The following is a 23,909-nucleotide window of genomic DNA, read 5'->3' as shown; positions in this document are numbered from 1 at the left end:
TGTATCGGTGACCTGGAATGTTCCCTCTAATTTTTCCTGTCCATGTGCGGAATTAATTTAATGTGCACCAATATGGAGATGTGTGGCTGGGATGGGACGACGGGGTTCAGAGTGTGGGAGGGGGCTAGGGGTGAGGGCTCTGGCTGGGGGTGCAGGCTCTGGGATGGGGCCCAGGATGAAGGGTTTGGGGCTAAGTCTGCCCTAGGGCTGTAGGGCAGACTCAGTGGAGTCTGACACCCCCCCCCCCCCCACACACACACACCCCCCCCGCCCAGCCCTCTCTATCTGCAGCAGCAGCTGGGCCACAGGGGAGAGGCTTCTCACCCTGCACACCCCAGGCTCCCCCATCATCCCTCACCTCACTGCCCTGACCTACCTCTATTCCCCCCCTTACCATACGGCCATCTTCCAGGCCCACCTGTGGCCACGCCCCTGAGTGCAGTGGGCATGCCAGTGCAGCTGTGCTAATTAAGTGCGTGGCCCTTGGCAGCTTCCTGCAAGGCTATGCAGGTGCACACCTTACAGCAGTGCTGGGCAAACTACGGCCTGCGGGACCATCCTGCCTGGCCGTTGAGCTCCCGGCTGGGGAGGCTAGCCCCCAGCCCCTCCCCTGCAGCTATATGGCCGCGTGGGCAGTGCTCTGGGCGGTGGAGCTGCGCGCTCCTGCAGGGCAGTGGGGCCGCGTGTCTGGCTCCGGCCAAGTGGCGCGGCTGCCAGACATGCTGCTCTAAGTGGCATGGTAAGGGGCCGGAGTGGAGGGTTGCTGTTTGTGCCGCTACACCGGGGCCAGAGAGGTTGGATAAGGGGCAGGGTATCCCGGGGTCCCGGGGGGCAGTTAGGGGACAGGGAGTGGAGGTTTGTGGGGGGAGGGTGTTGGATAAGCATGGGAGTCCCGGGGGGCCTGTTGGCATGGCGGTGATGGGGGTCGGGGTAGTCCGGGGACAGGGAGCAGGGGGGTTGGATGGGGGTAGGGTCAGGATTGGGGGGGGGTCTCGGAAGGGGGCGGTCGGGACAAGGACTGGGGGCGTTGGATGGGTCAGGGGTTCTGGGGGGGGCAGTCAAGGGGCAGGAAGTGGGAGGGGTTGGATAGGGGGCGGGGGCCAGGCTGTTTGGGGAGGCACAGCCTTCCCTACCCAGCCCTCCATACAGTTTTGCAACCCAATGTGGCCCTCGGGCAAAAAGTTTGCCCACCCCTGCCTTAGAGGGAACTTAGGTGACCAGCCCTCTTCATTATTTACCACTCCATCAGTCTTTGTATCATCTGCAAACTTTCAGAATTATTTTTTTTTCCAGGTCATTGATAAAAATATTAAATATCATAGAGCCAAGACCCCCGTGAGAGCCCACTAGAAACACTACAACCTAAAATTAATTAGAGCAGAAAGCTGGGTGCTCAGCAATTTTGAAAATCAGGCCATTTATTGCTGAGCTTAAATATGGATTTTGGAGCCTGGCTTCAGGCTCCTAGTTTTGAAAATCTTGGCCATATTTTTTAAATGTAATGGATTTTCTGATACCTTTTATGCTTATTCAGATTACGTGAATTACAATATTAACAGTTTTAGTTTTAGTTTTTCAGAACTGTGTGCTGGAGTTATTAGATACAAAATTAAAAATATGACTAGAAGAAGGTTGCATACAACTGAGAGGTACTGCATGTTGCATTTGTGTAGTTGATTCAGTTAAAAAGCAAAATGAAATAAAATGTCAAGCTCTAGTTCCCTACCTACTGATTAAAATTACCTGTGAATCTAAAGAATTATAGACGTTAGAGGTGGCAAAGATTCCATCTTTCCATTTTTGATTCCATCTCTGTCAGTGAAAGACTTGCTCTGTGAGATTATTTTCTAATGTTGAATCAATCTTTTTAAAGCATCCTAATGTGGCTTCTGTCACTTGATCTACTATGCTTTAGCTGAATACATGGGGCCATGCAAATCTGCTGATATCTACTTTATATCACAGACCATGTTTGCAGATCGGAAACAGATACACATTTTGTATCTGTGCAGGGCTCTCTGAATATATCTCCGTGGGTGTCATTAATATATAAGGCTATGATTTTGTTAGGGATATTTTTAGTAAAAGTCAGGGACAATCATGGGTAATAAACAAAAATTCAAAGCCCATGACCTGTCCCTGACTTTTACTAAAAAACATCCCTGACAAAATGGGGAGGGAGGAGGGTCCAGCATCCTGCCCCCTGCCTGCAGTGGTTGGGAGCTGTGGGGACCCTGTTGCCCACTGGCTGGTCAGCTGCGGGGGCGGAGGGGAGAGAGGGTTCCCCGGCAGTGGCTGGGCAGCTGTGGGAGGGTCCCCTCGCTGCCCACGGAGGATGGTCAGCTACAGAGCCCCCCCAGTGTCACGGAGTCTCTCTGGAAGTCATGGATTCCATGACTTCAGTGATCTCCGTGACATAATTGTAGCCTTACTAATATACAATCTACATTTTCCATTCTTAATTTTATTAGATTACAGTGATAGGCCTCCAGAAGCACTGCCCTTTCTTGCTGTTTACACTTTCCCAATATTTATACAGTTTGGAGCTCGAAATTGCCAGTTGACCTGTCTAGCATACGCGGCCTTCTTTGCTGCCACTTCCTCTTATCAGTCAGTATTAGAGTTAAAAATCAAGCTCTTGCATCAGAAAATTATTCCTGCTTTTTTAATAACATTTGTTTAAACTAACTGAAGACATTTGAGATGACCTAAGCTGCTCGTTGGCTTTCAGCCATTCCGATTGTTGCAGGAATCCCTAATGCTTGGTACAAATATTTCTAAATAATTCTGAATACTACGAGTGAACCTCTGAAAGTAGAAAATGTGTAAGGAACATTTGGACAATATGATTACAAAATAGTGAAATGAAAAGGCCAAGACTGGAGGCAAGTTAATCATGTATGTATTTTAGGGGCTGGTTCATTGTCTGTTTCAATTTATCTCCGCATATCTGTTCAGGTGAGGAATTCAAACGTGGAAAATATTTATTAAAGTCCAGGGCATTGGAGGGCTAGGTTGAGTCCCCTAGCTTCTTGGGCAGTCTTAGTTTTACACGCCCTGCTGGGTTAGGTCTGGAGCTTGTGGAAGAAGATGATGCTGATTCTGAATTCATAGTATTATAAAAATTAGCAGTGGAAAAAATGCTAATGGGTTATCTAGTCCATCTGCTTGGAAACCAGTCCAAGATAATTTTTTTTGTGTGGGGGGATTTAAATGTTTAACTTTGCAAATAATAAATGTTGTCTGCAAGAGCAGGAAGTAGCTTACCCCAACTGAAGGAAAAACAAGATCCATCTCTCCTTGCATTGCCTTGTTTTCTGTCCCAACGCCTAGGGTTCTAGAACTCACAGAAATGTATTTCTCTTAATACTGTGCATATTTTATGTACAAACAAAACACTTAACACTGGGTCTTCTGAGTTCACTCTGTTCTTTTCCCCCAGGAGAAAAACTTGACTATAAGGCCTGTGAGGCACTGGAAGAGATTTTCAAAAGGGTCCAGTTCAAAATGGTTGACTTGGAGCAAACGAACCTGGACGAAGATGTAAGTTTCATTTAATGCTATGTAATTTACCGTGGCTTTTTTTTGTTTCAAGATTAACAAAAATCCTGTAATTTTCTCTGCCTGGTACGGTTTTGTGTTCTGTTCTGAGCTTTTTCTTCATGCACTGAGGTTAGTGAGCGCTTAAAGGGATGTGCTCCAAATCTGACCTATACTTGCCATTGCTATTACCCTCTCCATTCATAAGGACACTTTATTTTATGTCTTCGTTTGCATTTTTGCTATTTCAGAAAGTAATAAATAGAATGAACCCTCGATATCCAGGTTCCAAATTGCCATAATTCAAATGGACCTGGAAGTCTCTTAAATAAACTTGTTTAAAAATCCATCTGAGGAATAACCTTTCTCATGTTTTATGTAATGTTAACTGGAATGTTTTTTCCCTGCCGGACCTGGGTTCAGGCTTTATATTCTGAACTTCCTGTGCTATGCTAATCTGCACAGTGTATTCTTTATGTTGTGTAGGTGTGTTGTAGCAATGCCATTGGCTCTAAAGTAACCCCAAAGGCCTGAAAACAGGTCCCAACAAGTAAGTGAAGAAGGAACTGCTATTTTACACAGTTTTGGTGCAGTGAACCCAGTGTGCTACATTAATGGCTTGGTATTTAAAACTGTGTTTATTTTAAGTAACTTATTTCACCATTAGCCCATTTCCTTAACTCTGTTAAATAATAAAGAATGAAAATTGTAAGCACCAGATGCCTGCTCGTTATCCATCTGCTTCTGGGTCCCCTCCTGTCCCTGAGTGCTCTCTAGTGACCTTTTCTTCTTCCTCTATGTAGCTGGTTCCCAAATGTCCTGCCTCACATCAGGTGAGAGGCAGATGAAATCTCCACCCTCTCAAACTCATTACCTCCAGAGGTAGAACTGTTTATCTTCCTTCTCTACCTCTCAATCCTTCTCTTCTTTTTTCTGTTACCATTGGTGTACAGTCTCCCAAATTCTCCCCTCCCCCCATTGCTAAACTATTGTCAATGCCTTGGTTGTTTCTTCCTGATCGCTGCACTCTTCCCTCTGACCTCAGCTCCCTGCTGCCCATTGTCCCCCTCTAGTGGTGGTGTTTTGGATAAACTGAAGTCCTGTTCTGCTGCTATTCTAGACAGATCACTGGCTTCATCTTACCCCAATCAAGCTCCTTCTTATTCCCTTTACCTCTGTCTGTATCTCTGCTATTATTTCCTCCTAGTCCCACACTGATAGGTAATCCCTGCATGCCCACCTGACCCTGACTTCTGATTCCATGACCTGTTTTTAGGACTGTCAGGCGATTTAAAAAAAATTGTGATTAATTGCAAGCCATTAATCGCAAGTGATTAAAAAATAATAGAATAATACCATTTATTTAAATATTTTTGGATGTTTTCTACATTTTCATATATATTGATTTCAGTTACAACACAGAATACAAAGTGTACAGTGCTCACTTTATATTTATTTTTGATTACAAATATTTGCACTGTAGAAAACAAAAGAAATATACTATTTCGATTCACCTAATACAAGTACTGTAGTGCAGTCTCTTTATTGTGAAAGTTGAACTTAAAAATGTAGAATTATGTACAAAAAAAACTGCATTAAAAAATAAAACAATGTATAACTTTAGAGCCTACAAGTCCACTCGGTCCTACTTTAGCCAATCGCTCAGACAAACCAGTTTGATTACATTTGCAGGAGATAATGCTGCTCGCTTTTTGTTTACCACATCACCTGAAAGTGAGAAGAGATGTTCGCATGGCACTGTTGTCACTGGCGTCACAAGATAGTTACGTGCCAGATGCACTAAAGATTCATATGTCCCTTCATGCTTCAGCCACCATTCCAGAGGATGTGTGTCCATGCTGATGATGGGTTCTGCTCGATAACGATTCAAAGCAGAGCGGACCGATGCATGTTCATTTTCATCATCTGAGTCAGATGCCACCAGCAGAAGGTTGATTCTTTTTTGGTGGTTCGGGTTCTGTAGTTTCCACATTGGAGTGTTGCTTTTTTAAGACTTCTGAAAGCATGCTCCACAACTTGTCCCTCTCAGATTTTTGGAAGGCACTTCAGATTCTTAAACCTTGGGTTGAGTGCTGTAGCTATTTTTTTGAAATCTCACATTGGTACCTTCTTTGCGTTTTGTCAAATTTTCAGTGCCAGTGTTTGTAAATCAAACATGTCCTGAGTCATCGTCTGAGACTGCTCTAACATTAAATATATGGCAGAATGCGGGTAAAACAGAACAGGACACATACAATTCTCCCCAAAGAGTTCAGTCACAAATTTAATTAACGCCCTATTTTTTTGACTAAAATCATCCTCATGGAAGTATGTCCTCCAGAATGGTGGTTAAAGCATGAAGGGGCATACGAATGTTTAGCATATCTGGCACGTAAATACCTTGCAATGCTGGCTACAAAAGTGCCATACAAATGCCTGTTCTCACTTTCAGGTGACATTGTAAATAAGAAGCAGGCAGCAGTATCTCCTATAAATGTAAACAAATTTGTTTTCTTAACAATTGGCTGAACAAGAAGTAGGACTGAGTGGACTTTCAGCTCTAAAGTTTTACATTTTGTTTTTTGAGTGCAGTTATGTAACAAATAAAATCTACGTTTGTAAGTTACGCTTTCACAATAACAGGTTTCAGAGTAACAGCCGTGTTAGTCTGTATTCGCAAAAAGAAAAGGAGTACTTGTGGCACCTTAGAGACTAACCAATTTATTTGAGCATGAGCTTTCGTGAGCTACAGCTCACTTCATCGGATGCATACCGTGGAAACTGCAGCAGACTTTATATACACACAGAGAATATGAAACAATACCTCCTCCCACCCCACTGTCCTGCTGGTAATAGCTTATCTAAAGTGATCATCAGGTTGGGCCATTTCCAGCACAAATCCAGGTTTTCTCACCCTCCACCCCCCCACACAAATTCACTCTCCTGCTGGTGATAGCCCATCCAAAGTGACAACTCTTTACACAATGTGCATGATAATCAAGTTGGGCCATTTCCTGCACAAATCCAGGTTCTCTCACCCCCCTCCCAAAAACCACACACACAAACTCACTATCCTGCTGGCAATAGCTCATCCAAAGTGACCATTCTCCCTACAATGTGCATGATAATCAAGGTGGGCCATTTCCAGCACAAATCCAGGTTTTCTCACACCCCCCCCACTCTTTCACAATAGAGATTGCACTACAGTACTTGGATGAGTGAATTGAAAAATACTATTTTGTTTATCAATTTTACAGTGCAAATATTTGTAATAAAAGCTAATATAAAGTGAGTACTGTACACTTTACATTCTGTGTTGTAGTATAAATCAATATATTTGAAAATGTAGAAAAACATCCAAAATATTTAATAAATTTCAGTTGGTATTCTATTTAACAGTGTGTTTAATCACGATTAATTTTTTAAATCACAGTTGATTGCGTCAGTTAACTGCGATTAATCGACAGCCCTACTTGTTTTGGTATGTTTTCTTTCTGCTGGATTGGAAGCTCTTGAGTGGGGCGTCTGGCACTATATGTTGTACGGTTCCTTGAACATTAGGAGCTATTCAGAAATGCTTAGCAATAATAATAATAAATTAATACTAGACTTCCTAATCACACTTGACGAGAGATGAGGTAAAAATGGTAAAGTTAAACGGTAAAGAACTGTGAAGGTCTAGGCCTACAATTCATTATCCCAAAGAACTCTGTTGTCCTTTTAAGGGAATAATTAAAAAGTGTTGCATGGCTTCAAAGCTATTGTGGGTACCTTTGGTGAAAAGGTAATTCTGGATGTCCTTACTGCATATATGGCTTTTCTTGTAAATCAGGTTTTCGCTCCTGCCAGTTATGTTGCAGCCAGAACAGCTGCAGAAAAGAGAGCACTGTTCCCTTAACTATGCAAATGTTGCTGAGGATAGGTAAGGGCTGGTATTTTGAGATTCTCAGATTTAAGATTTATAGTACTTTTCACACTTGCAGCACTTATATATATGTATTTTTTTTTAAAAAGGTAATCTCCAAGGAGGAGTCAGACTTTTCTTACAGTCTATGAAAATACCACATAATTTTAAGGCCAGAGGGACCACTGATGACTTGTATAACATAGGTCACAGAACTTCCCTTAATGAATTCGTTTGAACTGAAGCAGATCTCTTAGAAAATGTATCCAATTTTTACTTAAAAATTTCCAGTGATGGAGAATCCACCACAATCCTTGGTAAACTGGTCAGTGGTTTGTTGTCCTCACAATTAAAAACTTGTGCCGGATTTCCAGCCTGAATTTGTCCTGCTTTAATTTCCAGGCATTGGATCTTGTTATAACTTTGTCTTCTATATTTAAGATCCCATTATCAAATTTTTGTTACCTTTGTAGGTACTTGTAAACTTTGATCAAGTCACATTTCTGCAGGAGTTCTCTATTCCATTTGGTTGGCTATGTTGCAAGCAGATGTCATAATAAGACTAAAGGAGGATCATGAACAATATTTATTAGCTTATTAAGTAGCTGTTGCTGCATCTGCTACTGCACTGAGTTTTCTAGAAATCCCACTGGTCCTTTCCAGCTGTGATTATTTATTTGATTTTTAATATATATATATATATATATATATATATATATTTAGCCAAAGTTTTTATATATATATATATATATCAGGAAACTATTGTCTGACAGTTAGAACTGGTAGCCTTGTTGCATGTGACATTTAAAACTAGACTGGATAAAGAGAAGAAGTCCTGTAGGGAATAATCCTGCCCCAATTCTGGGCATGAACTAGATGGGACCAGTAGTTGGCTGACCTTCAGTTTGGGCAATCTTACTGTTCCTGGCAGGAGTTCAGCTCACTCCCAGGGTCTTTTCAGAGTCCAGTGTACAGTCCCCTTGCCTCCTAGCTTCTGGCAGCGCCTCCCAGGACCGACTGCAGGTCTCTATCTGGAAGCAGCCCTCCAGAGCCTTTGCTCATACTGAGCTTGTGGTGTCAATCTCCCCCAAACAGGGGAGATTGAAGGAAAAGGTTAGTGACTGGAGTCCCAGGGGAGGCAATTGAGGTTACTCAATTAGGGTGAACTGCAAAGAATAGGGCAGACGCTTCCCAAAGCTGATGGATATTGTGATACAGTAACTCCTCGCTTAACGTTGTAGTTATGTTCCTGAAAAATGCTACTTTAAGCGAAACCATGTTAAGCTAATCCAGTTTCCCCATAAGAATGAATGTAAATAGTGGGGGGGTTAGGCTCCAGGGAAATTTTTTTCGCCAGAGAAAAGACATTATACATATATACACAGTATAGGTTTTAAACAAACAATTTACTGCTGTACACAGCAATGATGATTGTGAAGCTTGATTGAGGTCTTGGAATCGGAGGGTAGGATATTTTTCAGGGAATGCTTTGCTGCTGAATGATGATCTAGCATTCAGCTGAGCCCTCAAGGGTTAACAGGTTGTTCATGTTTCAGAGTAACAGCCGTGTTAGTCTGTCTTCGCAAAAAGAAAAGGAGGACTTGTGGCACCTTAGAGACTAACCAGTTTATTTGAGCTGTAGCTCACAAAAGCTCATGCTCTAATAAATTGGTTAGTCTCTAAGGTGCCACAAGTACTCCTTTTCTTTTTGCGAATACAGACTAACATGGCTGTTACTCTGAAACCTCTCCCTACAATGTGCATGATAATCAAGGTGGGCCATTTCCAGCACAAATCCAGGTTCTCTCACCCCCCACCCCCACCCCCATACACACAAATTCACTCTCCTGCTGGTAATAGCTTATCTAAAGTGATCATCAAGTTGGGCCATTTCCAGCACAAATCCAGGTTTTCTCACCCTCCGCCTCCCCCCTCCCCCCCCCCCCCCCCCAAACTCACTCTCCTGCTGGCAAAAAGAAAAGGAGTACTTGTGGCACCTTAGAGACTAACCAATTTATTAGAGCATCATGCAGTTGATAGATTTCCACTCCATACGGCTAAATGCAGTGCCTTGCATAATGACAGGTTTCAGAGTAACAGCCGTGTTAGTCTGTATTAATAGCCCATCCAAAGTGACCACTCTCTTCACAATGTTATTCATGTAGCCTCCACTCTACAAGGCGGCAGGAATGGAGGGAGGAGACAAAATAGACTCATGGCAGTGACTGCAAACATTCCCTGCAGAAACTGAATGTGTTGATGAACCCACGCTATCCCACTAGAACGCACCACTCCCTCCACTTTCCAAAGTGTGAATGTGAGAGAGAGAGCGCCATGCGCCTTGCCCCCTTAACTACGCTGATCCCACTCTAAGTACACTGCCTTCTTAAGCAGATCAGTAAGTTGAGACAGCAGCTGCTGCCAGCAAGCTCCCTCCATTCTGAGCCCTGTCTCCTGTCATGTTCCTCCCTGCTCTGTGGAGATGGGGTACAGGAGCAGGGAGTGGGGAACACCCTGACATCAGCACCCCTCTTCTTCTCCTCCCCCTGCACAGCAAGCAGGAGGCTCCCAGGAGCAGCTCCAAGTCAGAGCGCAGGAGCAGCACACGACAGTGGGAGGAGGGTCACCTGAGCTGCCTGGCAATTAGTAACCTGCTGGGGGGCTGCTGGCCTACCCTGGTTCCAAGGCGCCCTCTTCCCCCCCCCCCCCCCCAGCTTGCTCCAATGTGCTTCTCTTTCTGCAAGCAGTGGACAAAGCAGGCGGCTGCCAAACGACTAAGGGAGCATTGCGCAACTTTAAATGCGCGTGTGCTCTAATAGATCAGCAACAAAACAACGTTAACTGGGATGAAATTAAGTGAGGAGTTACTGTACTTAGATTTACAAAGCCAGCACAAAATAGCTTCTATAATATCTCACTGAAACCAACAACCCAGTTCCCTTAAAGTAACCCAGCCTCAGGCCTCCACCTAGACACCCAAGTCAAATATGATGAGGATTACTGAAAATCTTCATCATATAAAAAAGTTCTGCCAATCCTAAAGGATCACACATTACCTCCCAGGTTAATGAATATGCCAGATCTTACCCAAATACACGCTTACAGCCAATTCTTATTAACTAAACTAAAATTTATTAAAAAAGAAAAGCAAGAGACTTGGTTAAAAGATCAGTTTACATACAGACATGAGTTCAATTCTTGAGTTTCAGATTCATAGCAGAGATGCTGAGCTTTGTAGTTGCAAAGAGTTCTTTCAGAAATAGTTCATAGGTTATAGTCCAATGTTTATATTCAGGGTGGTCCAGTCAGAACTGGGATCTCAGTCCTTATGGTTTAGGCTTCCCCTCAAGCAGATCTAAGATGACAGGATCAGGACCCAAGGGTCTCTTATAGCAGCCACTTGCACATACAGTCCTGGGTGAACAATAGGCTTTTGATGGAACCTTCTGTTTTCTAAATCTCACTGTTCATTAACTATATGGATTAACATAAGATAATTTATCCATTAAGCAGTTTATCACAAACTTTAAAGAGACACACAGACAATAACATTATTGTACTCAAAATTCATCTAAATGTTAATATTCACTTTTGATCTCTGAATCAACAGCTATAGTGACAGACAAGAACTGTCTGTTTACATGGTTAACATTTGTGAGTACACACATGCAATTAGTATCACTTCTAACAATATAGTTTTGCATTTCAAAGTTCTAGTCTATTTACCAGGGAATGGCCCTAATTACCATTTCTAACAAGTTTCAAAGTAGCAGCTGTTAGTCTGTATTCACAAAAAGAAAAGGAGTACTTGTGGCACCTTAGCAACTAACAAATTTATTTGAGTATAAGCTTTCATGAGCTACAGCTCACTTCAGAAGTGAGCTGTAGCTCACGAAAGCTTATGCTCAAATAAATTTGTTAGTTTCTAAGGTGCCACCATTTCTAACAAGTCTTTACAGGTTGAATCTGGGTCAATTAGCCTGCAGGATGCTTAACCCTTTCTGGCCATATGATACATTTTGTATAAGATCCGTTGCATTTATTGAACAGTGGTAGCCATAATGATTTGCATGGTTATATTTTAATTAGACAGTGTCACAGTTAGAAACTGCCCCAAGCTGAGCTGTCTTTGCTACCAGAGCTCACTAGCTGTCCCTGACAACCTCCCTGCTTCTGGGAGAATTTTGTTTTTCTGTGGGCAGGCTTTTTTACACTCCAATTCTCCCGGTGGTGCATATTCTGCAGGTGTGCCTGATTGGCACTACCTGAGTGCAAAAATATTTCTTAGCCTTGCCACCAGTGGGATCGAGGTGTGTTCAATCACATACTTCCCTTCCAAAATCAGAAGGATTTCTTGCTTGAGCATGTCCCTGGGGAAGAAAAAAATCCACATTGTATGCTCTTTCTCTGCTTGGTACTGCACCCAGAAGCTGAAGGGCTAGATACCAGCGTGTAATCTGGGGATTTGAGTCCTTCATGGAGTTTACCCTATAAAAGGGCACATGGTTTATGACTAGCTAAAGGGGACTACCTAGCACATTATACCTCAGGGAGCCAACTTGGTGGCGAAAGGTTTCTTCTCAAGGCATGTTTACACTAGAAACTTAAGTCGACCTATGTTAAGTTGACTTACAACCGCAACAGTAATTATTGTGGTGGTTCATGTACACACTGTTTTCCTTTTGTAAGAGGTGCGCATCCTCATGTGGGAGCACTTCCACCAACTTAAGCGGCGCTGCCCCCCTCCCCCCCCCCCCGGCTCTCTGTTCCCCACCACCAGGAGTCCAGCTTGCTGCCTGCCCCCCCCCCCCCCACACGCACACATTCTTGGCTCCCCACTCCTTGCCACTGGGAGCCCATCTGTCCCCCCCATACTCCCGTCGGCAAGCTCTGTGCCCAGAGTCTGGGCAGCTTCCATGTTCCCTACTGGTGTATGCCAGATTAGAAGAGCTGAATGGGAAGTTAGCTATGATAGGTTGTACAGCCACCAGGTCTGATGGAATAATCTAGATTTTTGGAAGGATTGCTGGCTTGGAATTCTGGGGTGCTGCTCATTGCTTTTCTGGAGAGAACTGCTGGTGGCTTAACTGCTGGATGAAATTGTTAAAGATATTGTGGGTGTGACATTCAATACCTTGGGGTATTGTACTGGGGTATTGTACTGTAGCCCCCATATTCCTCATTTACATATAATTGTGATCTTGCATATAAAGCATTCCATGTAAGGTATCACAGGAAAGGTTATGATCTGCTGAAATCCACTGTTCATATGCATTAATGATGTATGTATTTAAATGGAAGTTTTGAGAATAGTTGTATGATTGTCACTAAAATATGCTGTGGGTTTGGGAAGTGCCCAGATACTAGCTCTCCAGAGACCATGACAAGGGAGGTAACCAGTGCCCAAGTGGTTGCTGAATAGACCTAATCAGCCGTTGTCCAGCAAGGGAGCTACAATGCAATGACTCTGTACAAGGTCACATGAGGGGAATTGCCCACCAGCCATGCCTGGACTTATGTTCTCCAAGCACATGGGACTAAGGGTATAAAACAGAACACAGTGGCCCCATGCTTGGCCTTTTCTCCTCCCCACATCTATGCTGCAAGCAACAAGGACTCTCTCAGAAGACTGAAGACTCCAACAGAGGAGACTGGCCCAGGTTTCAAGGGTGAAATCTGTGTATTATGAACTGCAATATCCAGTGGGGTGAGAAACTGCTAATCTAGATGTTGCCCAGGCTAATAGGGTTGAGAATTTAAGATGCGTGCTTACATTTTATTTTATTTTGTTAACTAACTCTGATGTTTTGCCTGTCACTTAAAATTTATCTTTTGTAGTCAATAAACTTGTTTTTACTGTTTATCTTTACCAGTTAGGTTGCCTGAAGTGTTTGGTAAACCTGCTCAGGTTTGCAAAGGCTGGTATAGATCCATTTTCCACTGATGAAGTGGGGAACCAATTAATAAACTTGCATTGCTTGTCTTGAGCAGTGCAAGATTGTATATTCCTGAGGTACAAAGGTGGTAGCTGGGGGGATTTGGCTGGTGCCTTTTTCAGTGTGACTCATGAATGGCTCTGGGAGCATTCATGCAATCTAGCTGGGTATGTGGCTCCACATGTGGCTCTGCTAAGTGATCACAGCACCTGGAGGGGTTTGCTGCTTGTCACTCGCAAATATGTGTGAGACAGCCCAGACTGGAGAGTTAAGGAGGAACATCGGTGCCACTGTCCCAGGCTGTACCCTGGGGATCATGTCACAGTGGGGTTCTTCTTTGAGTGCTTGCTCATGTCCATTCCAGTGTTGGTGTGCGCTTGCTGCGTGAGCCACCACTGGAAAGCTTTTCCCTCAGTGGTATCCATCAGGTTGGCTCTGGTGCCCCCTGGAGTTGCGCCTTTATAACGCGAGAAAACCTAGTCCTGCCGACCCACCACCCACTTAGTTCCTTAACTCTTGACAGAGGAGTAGGAGGATGGATTTTGGAATGGACATGAGCAACACATCTCAAAGAACAACAGTTACTGAAGGTTAGTAACTGTTTTTCTTCTTTGAGTGCTTGCTCATGTCCATTCTAATGTAGGTGACTCCCAAGCAGATGTTGGAGGAGGGTTTGGAGTTCAATGGCAAGCAGACTGTAGCATGATTCTGCCAAATCCAGCATCGTCTCTGGCCTACTGAATGATGGCGTAGTGAGTCGCAAAGGTGTGGACCGAAGACCAGGTTGCTGTCGTACAGATATTCTGGATGGGAACCTGTGCCAAAAAGTAGCTGAGGACGCTTGCTCCCTTTTGGATTGTGCCATCAAGGCCAGAGCAAGGACTTTTGCCAGGTTGTAGCACGTGCAGATACAAGAGATGATCCACAATTAAATCCTCTTGACTGCGACTGGGAGACCTTTCATCCTGTCTGCCCCCGCCACAAAAAAGTGAGTAGTCTTCCTAAACGTTATAGTCCTTTCTGCGTAGAAGGCAAGCGCACATCTGACATCGAGTGAGTGAAGCCTTTGCTCCTGGCTATTGGCATGCGGTTTCAGATAGAAAACCAGAAGGAATGTGTCCTGGTTACTATGGAATTGCGAAACCATCTTCGGGAGGAAGGCTGGGTGAGAGCGCAGCTGGACCTTGTCCTTGAAGAATACAGTGTGAGGAGGTTCTGAAGTCAGAGCCCTTATCTCAAAGACCCTTCTATCCGAAGTAATGGCCACCAGAAATGCCACCTTTCAAAGAACACATTGACAAGGGCTTGAATGGGGAACCCATGAGCCTCAACAATATCAGGTTGAGATCCCAGAGTGGGATTGGTTGTCGTATTTGGGGATACAGTCTATCCAGGCATTTGAGGAAATGAGTACAGATCAAGTTTGCAAAGATGGACTGGCCATTTATCCATGGGTGAAACGCCAAAATTGCAGCCTGGTGGACTCTAATCGATGACACTGATAGCATTTGCTGCTTCAGGTGTAGTAAGTAGTCCAGAATTAATGGCACTGATGACCGTGTGGGTGAAACACCTTTCTGCGCTGACCTGACTGAGAACCTTTTACACTTTGCCAGGTTCGTAGCTGTAGTGGATGGTTTCCTGCTCCCTGCAAGGACCTCTCGAACTGCCCTGGAACATGCTAGTTCCAAGGGGTTCAGCCGTGGAACTTCCAGGCCGTGAGATGAAGGGACTCGAGGTTCAGATGTCATAGATGGACGTGATCCTGGGATATCAGATTGGTGATTCCACCAAGAGGTCCAGAAGGGTGGTGAACTAGTGTTGACATGGCCAGACTGGGGCTATCGGGATCAGGCTCGTGCCTTTCTTTCTGACCTTGAGCAAGACCTTGTGTATGAGTGGAATGGGAGGGAACACATAAGAGATGGTCCTTCCAGGGGAAAAGAAACGTATCTGTGAGCGAGCCCGGGCTGTGATTCAGGAAGAAGTGCAGACGCTTCCTATTCTCTCATTCATTGAAAATCTGGGGAGCTCCCCACCTCTGGAAAATGTCCTTCCCGATTTCTGATTGAATGGACCACTTGTGATGGGAGAAAAACCTGCTTAGGCAATCCATTAACTCATTCTGTGCCCCTAGAAAATAGAAGGCTTTGAGGTGGCTTGAGTGGGTTATGCAGAATTCCCACAGGCAAAGGGCTTCCTGGCATAGGTGAGAGAAGCGCACTCCATCCTGTCTGTTCATATAGAACATCGCTGTCATGTTGTCTGTAAGTATCAATACGTATTTGCCTTTCAGGTGGGGCTGGAACGTTGGGCAAGCAAGGCGCACTGCTCTGAATACCCTCACGTTGATGTGTAGCGAGAGCTCTGCTTAAGACCAGAGGCTTTGGGTCCTGAATACCCACAGATGAGCCCCCCAACTCAGTACAGATGCATCAATGACTAGAAATATCGCCAGATGTGGTCTCGAAGGGGACACTTGTACATACTGCCCTTGGGCCAACCATCAAAGGAGGGTGGTAACTACTGAATGGGGAAGTGTGACAGCCATGTCCAAACGATCCTGGCCCAGCCGGTACCCTGATGCTAGCTGGAGAAGTCTGAGTCATAATCTTGCATGCTGCACCACGTAAGTGCATGAGGCCATGTGTCCTAGGAGTTTTAGGCAGGTTCTTGCCATGGTGGTTGGGTGGTGTTTGAGGCTTTCTATGATAATACCTAGGGCCCGGGACTGGATCTCTGGAAGAAATGCTCTGGCCTGGACCAAGTTGAGGACCGCCCCTGTAAATTCTATTCTTTTGAACTGGTGATTTTCTGCATGTTTATCAACAGGCCTAACTCTTTGAAGGTTGACATTTACGTTTTCCTCTATCTTGGCTTGGACCAACCTTTGACCAGCCAGTCAACAAGGTAAGGGTAAACCTGAACCCTTTGCTTCCTCAAGAAGGCTGCGACAACTACCACACGCTTTATGGAAACCTGAGGGGCTGCTGATAGGCCAAACGGAAGTACGGTGACCTGGTAGTGCACTTGGTTCACCGTGAAACGGAGGAATTTTCTGTGGCCTTGGAAGATTGAAATTTGGAAGTAGGTGTCCTTCAGATTGAATGGCATACTCGTCCCCTGAATCCAGAGATGCGATAATGGTGACCAAGGAGACGATGTGGTACTTCGGCTTGTTCATGAATATGTTGAGGTTTCACAGGTCCAGGAGGGGTCTGAGACTGCCACTGGCCTTTGGGATTAGGAAAGACCAGGAGTAAAACCCCCTGCCCCTTAGCTCCAGAGGAGGGTTGGAAGGAGGGGAAGAACTGAACTGCAGGGTGTATCCCAGTTCTATTGTGCGTAGCACCCACCAGTCTGAGGTGATGTGGGACTACGCCCAATAGCAGTGGGATAGCCGGTTCATAAAAATTGGTGACAGTGGATCCAGACACTGTCCTGGTATGCTATCCTCGGGTGTACCCTCAAAAGGCCTGCTTAGACCCTGCCTCCTACTGTAATCCTGTCTCAACTGAGGCTGGTAGAAACGGGGCAATGGCTGGGGCTTAAAGTGCTTTCTTGGCGATGCTGGCATGTGTAGTTTGAGGAACTTTAGAGTGACTCTTGAATCTTTCACGCTGTGTAGTTTAGAGTCCATTTGCTCTGAAAAGAGAGACAAGCCCTCAAAAGGAAGGTCCTGAATAGTCTGCTGCACTTCATATGGGAGGCCTGAGGCCTACAGCCATGAGCTCCTCCTCGTGACCACAGCCAAGGCTATGGTTCATGCAGCAGAGTCCGCCACATCTAATGTTACTTGAAGGGACACTTTTGCCACTGCTCTGCCCTCCTCGACTGGAGCCAAGAACTCATTCCAAGATTCCTGTGGCAGTAACTCCTTGAACTTAGTCATTACACCCCAGAAGTGCAAATGGAGTGGACATGAGCAACACATTTCTAAGAACAACAGTTACGAAAGGTTAGTAACCATTTTTTCTCTCTCCAGGTCTCCTTCTATGTATTAGCAAGCTGCTAGCTTCACGGATTGTTTATGTGCAGGTCACTTGTTGGAAATGAGAAGCTGATGTCTGTGACTATTTCCCAGAGAATGCTGCTGAATGCCTCCATAATTTTGTGTCAACTTTACCATTTGTCTTTTCCTCTCTTTGTTTTCCAGGGTGCCTCAGCATTATTTGACATGATTGAGTATTATGAGTCAGCAACACACCTCAACATCTCATTTAACAAACACATTGGCACCCGAGGCTGGCAGGCAGCTGCACATATGATGAGAAAGGTTTGTGTTAGTTCTTGAACATTTTAATCATCTGTTTAATTTACTGCTTGTAAACATCCAGTAATTCTAACATGATTGCAAGTTAGTGTAGGGTTAGATTTCAATGCCATTGGAACTCTGTTAATCTAACCATTTTTTGCATGGTGGGGAGGGAGGGATGTGCATACAAGAAATTACAGGTAGCTTTTTAAACTACAATGGGAAATTTCAACTAGTAGCTTGCTGGGGTGCTGGGAAGGAGGAAGGACTGTCTTGTGTTTATGGCTGTGGACTGCAATTGGGAGATCTGGGTTCTATTTCCAGCTTTTCCAGAGTTCCTGTATTACCATAACCAAGTCATTGAATCTCCATCAGTGTGATCAGTGTTAAGGCAATTCAGTGAGTAGCCAGTGCAGCGATCGGAATGCCAGAATGAAGTGCTTCCTTAAACCTGAGTTTAACAGGGAGGCTGCTGTGCACCAGCTGAGTTTCTTTAGTGCCTGTGTGCTCATTGCCAACCAAGCACAATACATTGAAGTGTTTCAGTGTGTCTGAGTTTTGTGACAGATGGGCCTGTTGAGAGGATTTTGCTCTGTAGTTTCATAGTGGGGCAAAATGTGGAAATGTTTCAGATAATTATCATTCCAACATTTATAAGGAAATAACCCAAGGCCTAAGGCTGATGGTTTTAAACTAAATATATATCATAGTAAAAATGGAACTTCTGCTTTGTGCAGACATTACCTATGAAAGAAAATATTTCATAGTAAGATGTTTCAACACAGTGTTCTACTTAATGAGATGGTAATTGGGGATGTGGGAATGACATGGGATATGCTTATCATGTCTGCTCATTCTGAAATATGAAAGTCCCATGAAATGTACTTTGAAAGAGATCTTTTTTTATTTGTATTACAGTAGCACCTAGAGGCACTGAAATTGGAGCCCTTACATAGTAAGACTGTCCCTGTCCAGAAGAACTTACAAACTAGACAGAACGGGCTAACAAAGGGTAGGGGATAGGAAGTATTATCCTTATTTTATAAATGAGATTATATGATTTATCCAAGGTCATACAGGAACTCAGTGGCAGAGCTCCTGAAACATAAGTGCCGACTCTGTGGATGCTCTGGGTCTGGAGCACCCACGGGGAAAAATGGTGGGTGTTGAGTGTGCCGAAGTGAGGATTTTTCCTTATGTTATATGTGAGCCTTACTGTTTTGCATGAATGCTGTGTGTGCCTCAGTTTCCCTGTGTATTGCACCAGTGTCTAGGTGGTGGGAATATGGGGGTGTGACTTCTGTGGAGGCTGCTCCAGCTGCCTGCACTGATTCTATAGCCACACCTTCATAACCTGAGACCCAGGAGGGGGATGCAACCAGGTGACACTGGGTCCCGGGAAGTGAGACAAAGGCAAGAGGAGGAGCAACGGGCTGGGCAGGGGCTAGATAGCTAGAAGCTGGCTATCGGCTGGCTTGGAGCTCGGGGAGGACCAGAGCCCTGGCTCTGGTCTACCTTCCCGCCAAGATGGACTTGGCTGAAAGTCACTGATTTCTGTGCTAACAAGTTCTGTCCTACGGTATGTTTCTGTTGACTAATAAACCTTCTGTTTTACTGTCTGGCTGAGAGTCATGTCTGACTGAGGAGTTGGGATGCAGGGCCCCTGGCTTCTCCAGGAGCCCCGCCCGGGTAGACTTGCTGCAGGAAGCTCACGGTGTGGAAGGGGATGTTGAATACTCTGAGGTCAGATCCAGGAAGGTCAAAGCTGTGTAAGCTTCTTGCCTTGGAGACAGTATGCTCAGAGAGAGGAGGCATGCTCCCCCTGAGTCCTGATTGGCTTCATATGGAGTAGTTCCAGAGCATCGCCCCGGTGACTCTGTGATAACTGGTGGCGGAGATGGGATAAACTGCACCCCATGGACAAAGCATCCTGCAGTAAGTGATTGGGGAGCAGTAAAATAAAGGGGGATTAGCAAGAGACGGGCATGCTGAAGGCTCCGAGAGGTGCCTTTCCAGGAGGAGCCTACGGCTTCACCCTGAGAGAGGTGGACCCCCGAGAAGGGCTGTTGCATTGAAGGGGTTCCTCCCAGGGATTGTGGGGAGCTGAGAGAGCACAGGTCTGTGAGTCCGTGACCACTTGGGAACAGCATGGAGATGGCCTATAAACATCTCCTTAAGAAGGACATTATGGAGCTGTGCAGAGAAAGATGGCTGCGCATTGGAAAGCTCACAAAGGCACAGCTGATTGCTCAGTTGGAGGAGGAGGATTGCTCTAAGAGGCCAGTTCCTGACGCAGCTGGGGGCGCGAGAGAGGCTGGGAGCAGCTGGGTGTCCCGGAGACCTGTGTCCCCGACCAGCAGGAGGTCTCCACCAAGTTCCCTGTCAGTGGATCTGAGATGGATGAAATTGGAGTTGAGTTTGAAGGAGTCAGAGGGCCATGAGAGACAGGGAAGGCATGAAGCAGGACAGCAGGAGAGACAGAGGCAGCAGGAGCTGCCCATGTCCCAGGTGAAGGGGGGCTGAGTCGCCTCCAGGATGCAGGGCTGACTGTAAAAGCTGGGATGTGCAAGTTGGGGATGGCACAGGTGTTGTACCTGAGCCACAAGGTGGGGAGTGACTGTCTAAAGCCAGAGCCAGCTAAGGGGGGCAGGGGAGATCAGAGACTGGTCTGCTCCCCAGACTAAGAAACAGGCCCAGGCCTTTATTGGGATGGCGGGGAATTACCAGAGATTTGTGCCTCACTTGAGCTCTGTGTCAGCTCCCATCACTGAGCTATGCAAGAAGGGTAAGCAAGACAAGCTGGTCTGGACCGGGCAGTGCCAAGGGCTCTCTGCATGCTGAAGGAGGATCTGATTAAGGGCAGAGTGCTGGGAAACCCAGACTTTGATGAGACCTTTATGGGGTTCACCGATGCCCCCCACACAGAGAAAGGCAGTAGCCAAATCCCCCCAAGTTCTCAGCCTCATACCTCAGACATATACATTCTTGCACTGCTCAGGATGAGCAGTGCAAATTTATTAATTGGTTCACCACTTCAGCAGTGGAAAGTGGATATACACCAGCCTTTGTAAACCTAAGCAAGTACTCTTACTTCAGGCAAACTCACTGGTAAAGATGAACAATTAAATTTATTAACTAGAAAATATGGATTCTAAGTGATCATAAGTGATAGGCAAAAAGTCAGAGTGGTTACCAAAATAAAATCTAATATAAGCACTCAGTCTAAACTCTCAACCATATTAGACTGGGTAACATCTAGAGTAAACAGTTTTCCTCATCCCACTGGATATTGCAGTTCATAGTACAGTTCATAGTACATAGAATCCCATGCACTGCTACAGACTAGGGACTGAATGGCTAGACAGCAGTTCTGCTACAGCTCACTTCATCATATGCATTCGATGAAGTGAGCTGTAGCTCACGAAAGCTTATGTTCAAATAAATGTGTTAGTCTCTAAGGTGCCACAAATACTCCTTTTTTTTGCGAATACAGACTAACACGGCTGCTACTCTGAAACCTGTCATAACTTCATATGCATTCATGATGTACATATTTAGATAGAAAAATGACTTTCAGCAGATCATAACCTTTCCCCAGTACCTCAGATGGCATGCCTTATATGCAAGATCACAATTCTATATAAATGAGGAATATGGGAGTTACAGGATGCTCCCCCAAGGTATAAAATGTCACAGTAATGTCTCATTGTTCTGTCCTTTTTTCACACCTTCTAAAGCTTCTATTTCTGTCTTTTAAAAATAAAATTAATTTGGTTGCACAATCAAGCTCTCAAGTTATGAAATACAAGACTTATAGTTGCTAGCGCAGCTTTACTTCTGCGCCCCCCCCCCCCCCCCCCCATGCATCCAGCCTGTTCTCTGAATGAGGCAAGGATTCTGTGGGGAAAAAATATGATCATGTAAGTAGACTATCATCATGTGCACAGACCAGGGAGCAGAATTAGTTGCATGGCCAATAATAAATCTGACATTGTATAACTTCAGGTGCTTTACTTTTCAACATAAACTTCCTTTTAATGTAGCTTTTTGTGTATAATGTCCTCCTTTTGAAAGTCAAAAGGAAAAACAACTTCTTTATGTAACAACTATAACTGTCCCATTATGAGTTGGGTTTTTAAATATTGAATCTTCAGCACGGACTTCGACCGCTTGAGCTACAGGATTAGGATTAATTTTTGGGGAAGCTCTGTGGTCTGTGTTATAGAGGAGGTCAGGCTATGTGATCAGAATGGTCCCTTCTGGCATTGGAATGAATGGGGGTGCAGGGAACCAACAAAAAGGAAAACTACGTTAGCTACTCCTGGGGGGATTCTGCGCCAAAAAAAAATCAAAATTGTGTACCAAAAAATTCAAAATTCTGTATATTTTATTTGTCAAAATAATGCAATATCATTATTGCACACCAGTTTCAATTGTTTTGGTAATTTATTTAAACTAAAATACAGAAAAAAGTCACAATAACTATTCAGTATTTCCTAAACACATGAAAGTTAAGTTACAAACACGTGGTAACTAATACCCTGCATTCTAGTTATAATGCTGGATTTTCATTTAAATTACGTTACAGAACACCAACCAGCGCCGCCCCCCCCCCCCCCCAAAAAAAAAGGAGAATGTCATTTTAAATTGCTCAGATTGTCACACATGAAAGTCGTACAGTTTTGCTAATCGTTTGTCCTGGACCTGGCTGGGTACTTTGGGAAGTGCTTGGTTCTGATTCTCCTGACATTTTATTGGCTGCTTTATTTGCCCTCAGTCTCTATTTTATTTACCCATTTAAAAAAAAATAAAAAATCCTGAGCTGTAATCTAACCCCATTCTGCCACTTGGACACAGGGAAAAAGTGAGAAAGCCCATAGATCTTCCTACCTGAGGATTCCCTTCCTGTCATTTATAATAAGAGTCCTTTACATCACTCTGGCAATGTAGGGGCCTTAAAACTTTCACCATTTTTAATGCTCCTGAGGGAATTTACTGAGAAGGGGAACAGTTAACTATAGGCATGCCGCTACATTTGTGCCTCAGAGAATGAGATCAATTAACTCAGGCAGGCTGCTTCCTTTGTGCCTCTTGCGTGCATCTTGCATAATAAAAAGCCCTACCCTTACACGCCAGGGAGCTGCAGTCGCAAGAGAGAGGGACAGTCTCTCTCTCTCTCTCTCTCGCTTGTTGGCATGCACATATGCCCAGCCCCGAAGGTGATCACGCAGGCACCCACGCCTAGCCCCTGTCTCTGAGGCTGCTCCAGGCTCGCTGGAACAGACGCGCTGCCTGGGGTGCTTGGGAAGAGGCGCATGTCCCCCGGCAGATTTATTTTTGCATTTTTCTGCATGGGGGGCACGGAAAAATGCTGGCCATATGAATTGGCCCCCGTATGGGCGCAGAATCCCCCCAGGAGTACTAAATTAGCTAGCAGCAGAAGACTGCCATCTCAAAGGGGAATCGGCTGCTGTCCCCAGGTGTTGGATCAGGGGAGTTACTGAGGGGAATCTAGTTTGAGGCATGCTCTCCTCTCCATTCTCCAGAGATGAAAGGCACCTGCACACTTTCCCTGTCACTACATCTGTTCTGGGAGCTCCTAGTGAAGTATCTGCTGCTGTTTTAGTGGCCTGTGTCTTTAGATTGTTCATGTTCACATACTTAATTTCCACGAGGAATGGAAGGAACAGAAGAGAAATAGCAATTTAACAGTTAATAATTTTGCTAAGCTTGAAAAGCACCTTTCAAGCCTGAGACCTTTCTCCCTGTCAAATTTCAAAGGTCTTCTGCAAACAATGAAGGTGTTAAAGCTTCTCAAAAAATCACAAGAATCTTTTATAGTAAGTATTAGCCTAAACCAGCTCCTCCTGCAATTCTCAACTGTACAGCATTCTGTGCATCATAACCCAGCATAAATGAATTGTCACATGTACGTTCTGCATTCTGTCCATATCTGGTAATCCTACCCTGGATTTTCTTACATCCTCTTAGTTTTGGATTTAGCTGGGGCTAAGTATTATTTCTGTGAAACTCTCCCAGGACTTGCTTGTATAGAGTCAGAACCATCCAGTCATGGCAGGAAACTTTGTATGTATTTGGAAAAATGCCTACTTTTCCAGGGGGGTTTGGTCATTTTTTTTAGTTTGGCTGAAGGGTTTCTATTACTGTTCTCTCCCATCCTCCTGCCGCTTGGTGGACAATAATGCAGAAAAAGAAGAAAGATGAAACCTAATAGCTAGAATTGTCTTTGCATCGTCTAGCCTGAGGAATGCAA

At 44.7% G+C, this 23,909-nt stretch overlaps 1 protein-coding gene across 3 annotated transcripts in view; it reads left to right on the top strand.

Moving 5' to 3' along the window:
- The window catches only part of PPP1R37 (protein phosphatase 1 regulatory subunit 37), a 171,211-nt gene that overhangs the window by 72,835 nt on the left and 74,467 nt on the right, over positions 1-23,909 (top strand). For all 3 annotated transcript variants that reach the window (XM_073321861.1, XM_073321860.1, XM_073321862.1), the window contains exons 4-5: positions 3,443-3,543; positions 17,537-17,656. In XM_073321861.1, the coding sequence (XP_073177962.1) occupies positions 3,443-3,543; positions 17,537-17,656 (221 nt within the window). The remainder of the gene's footprint in view (positions 1-3,442; positions 3,544-17,536; positions 17,657-23,909) is intronic.

The sequence above is a fragment of the Lepidochelys kempii genome, chromosome 23, assembly GCF_965140265.1.
Source record: "Lepidochelys kempii isolate rLepKem1 chromosome 23, rLepKem1.hap2, whole genome shotgun sequence".
NCBI classification, from domain to species: Eukaryota; Metazoa; Chordata; order Testudines; family Cheloniidae; genus Lepidochelys; species Lepidochelys kempii.
Note: the sequence above shows the minus strand (reverse complement) of the source record. Positions and strands in the feature narration are given on the sequence as shown.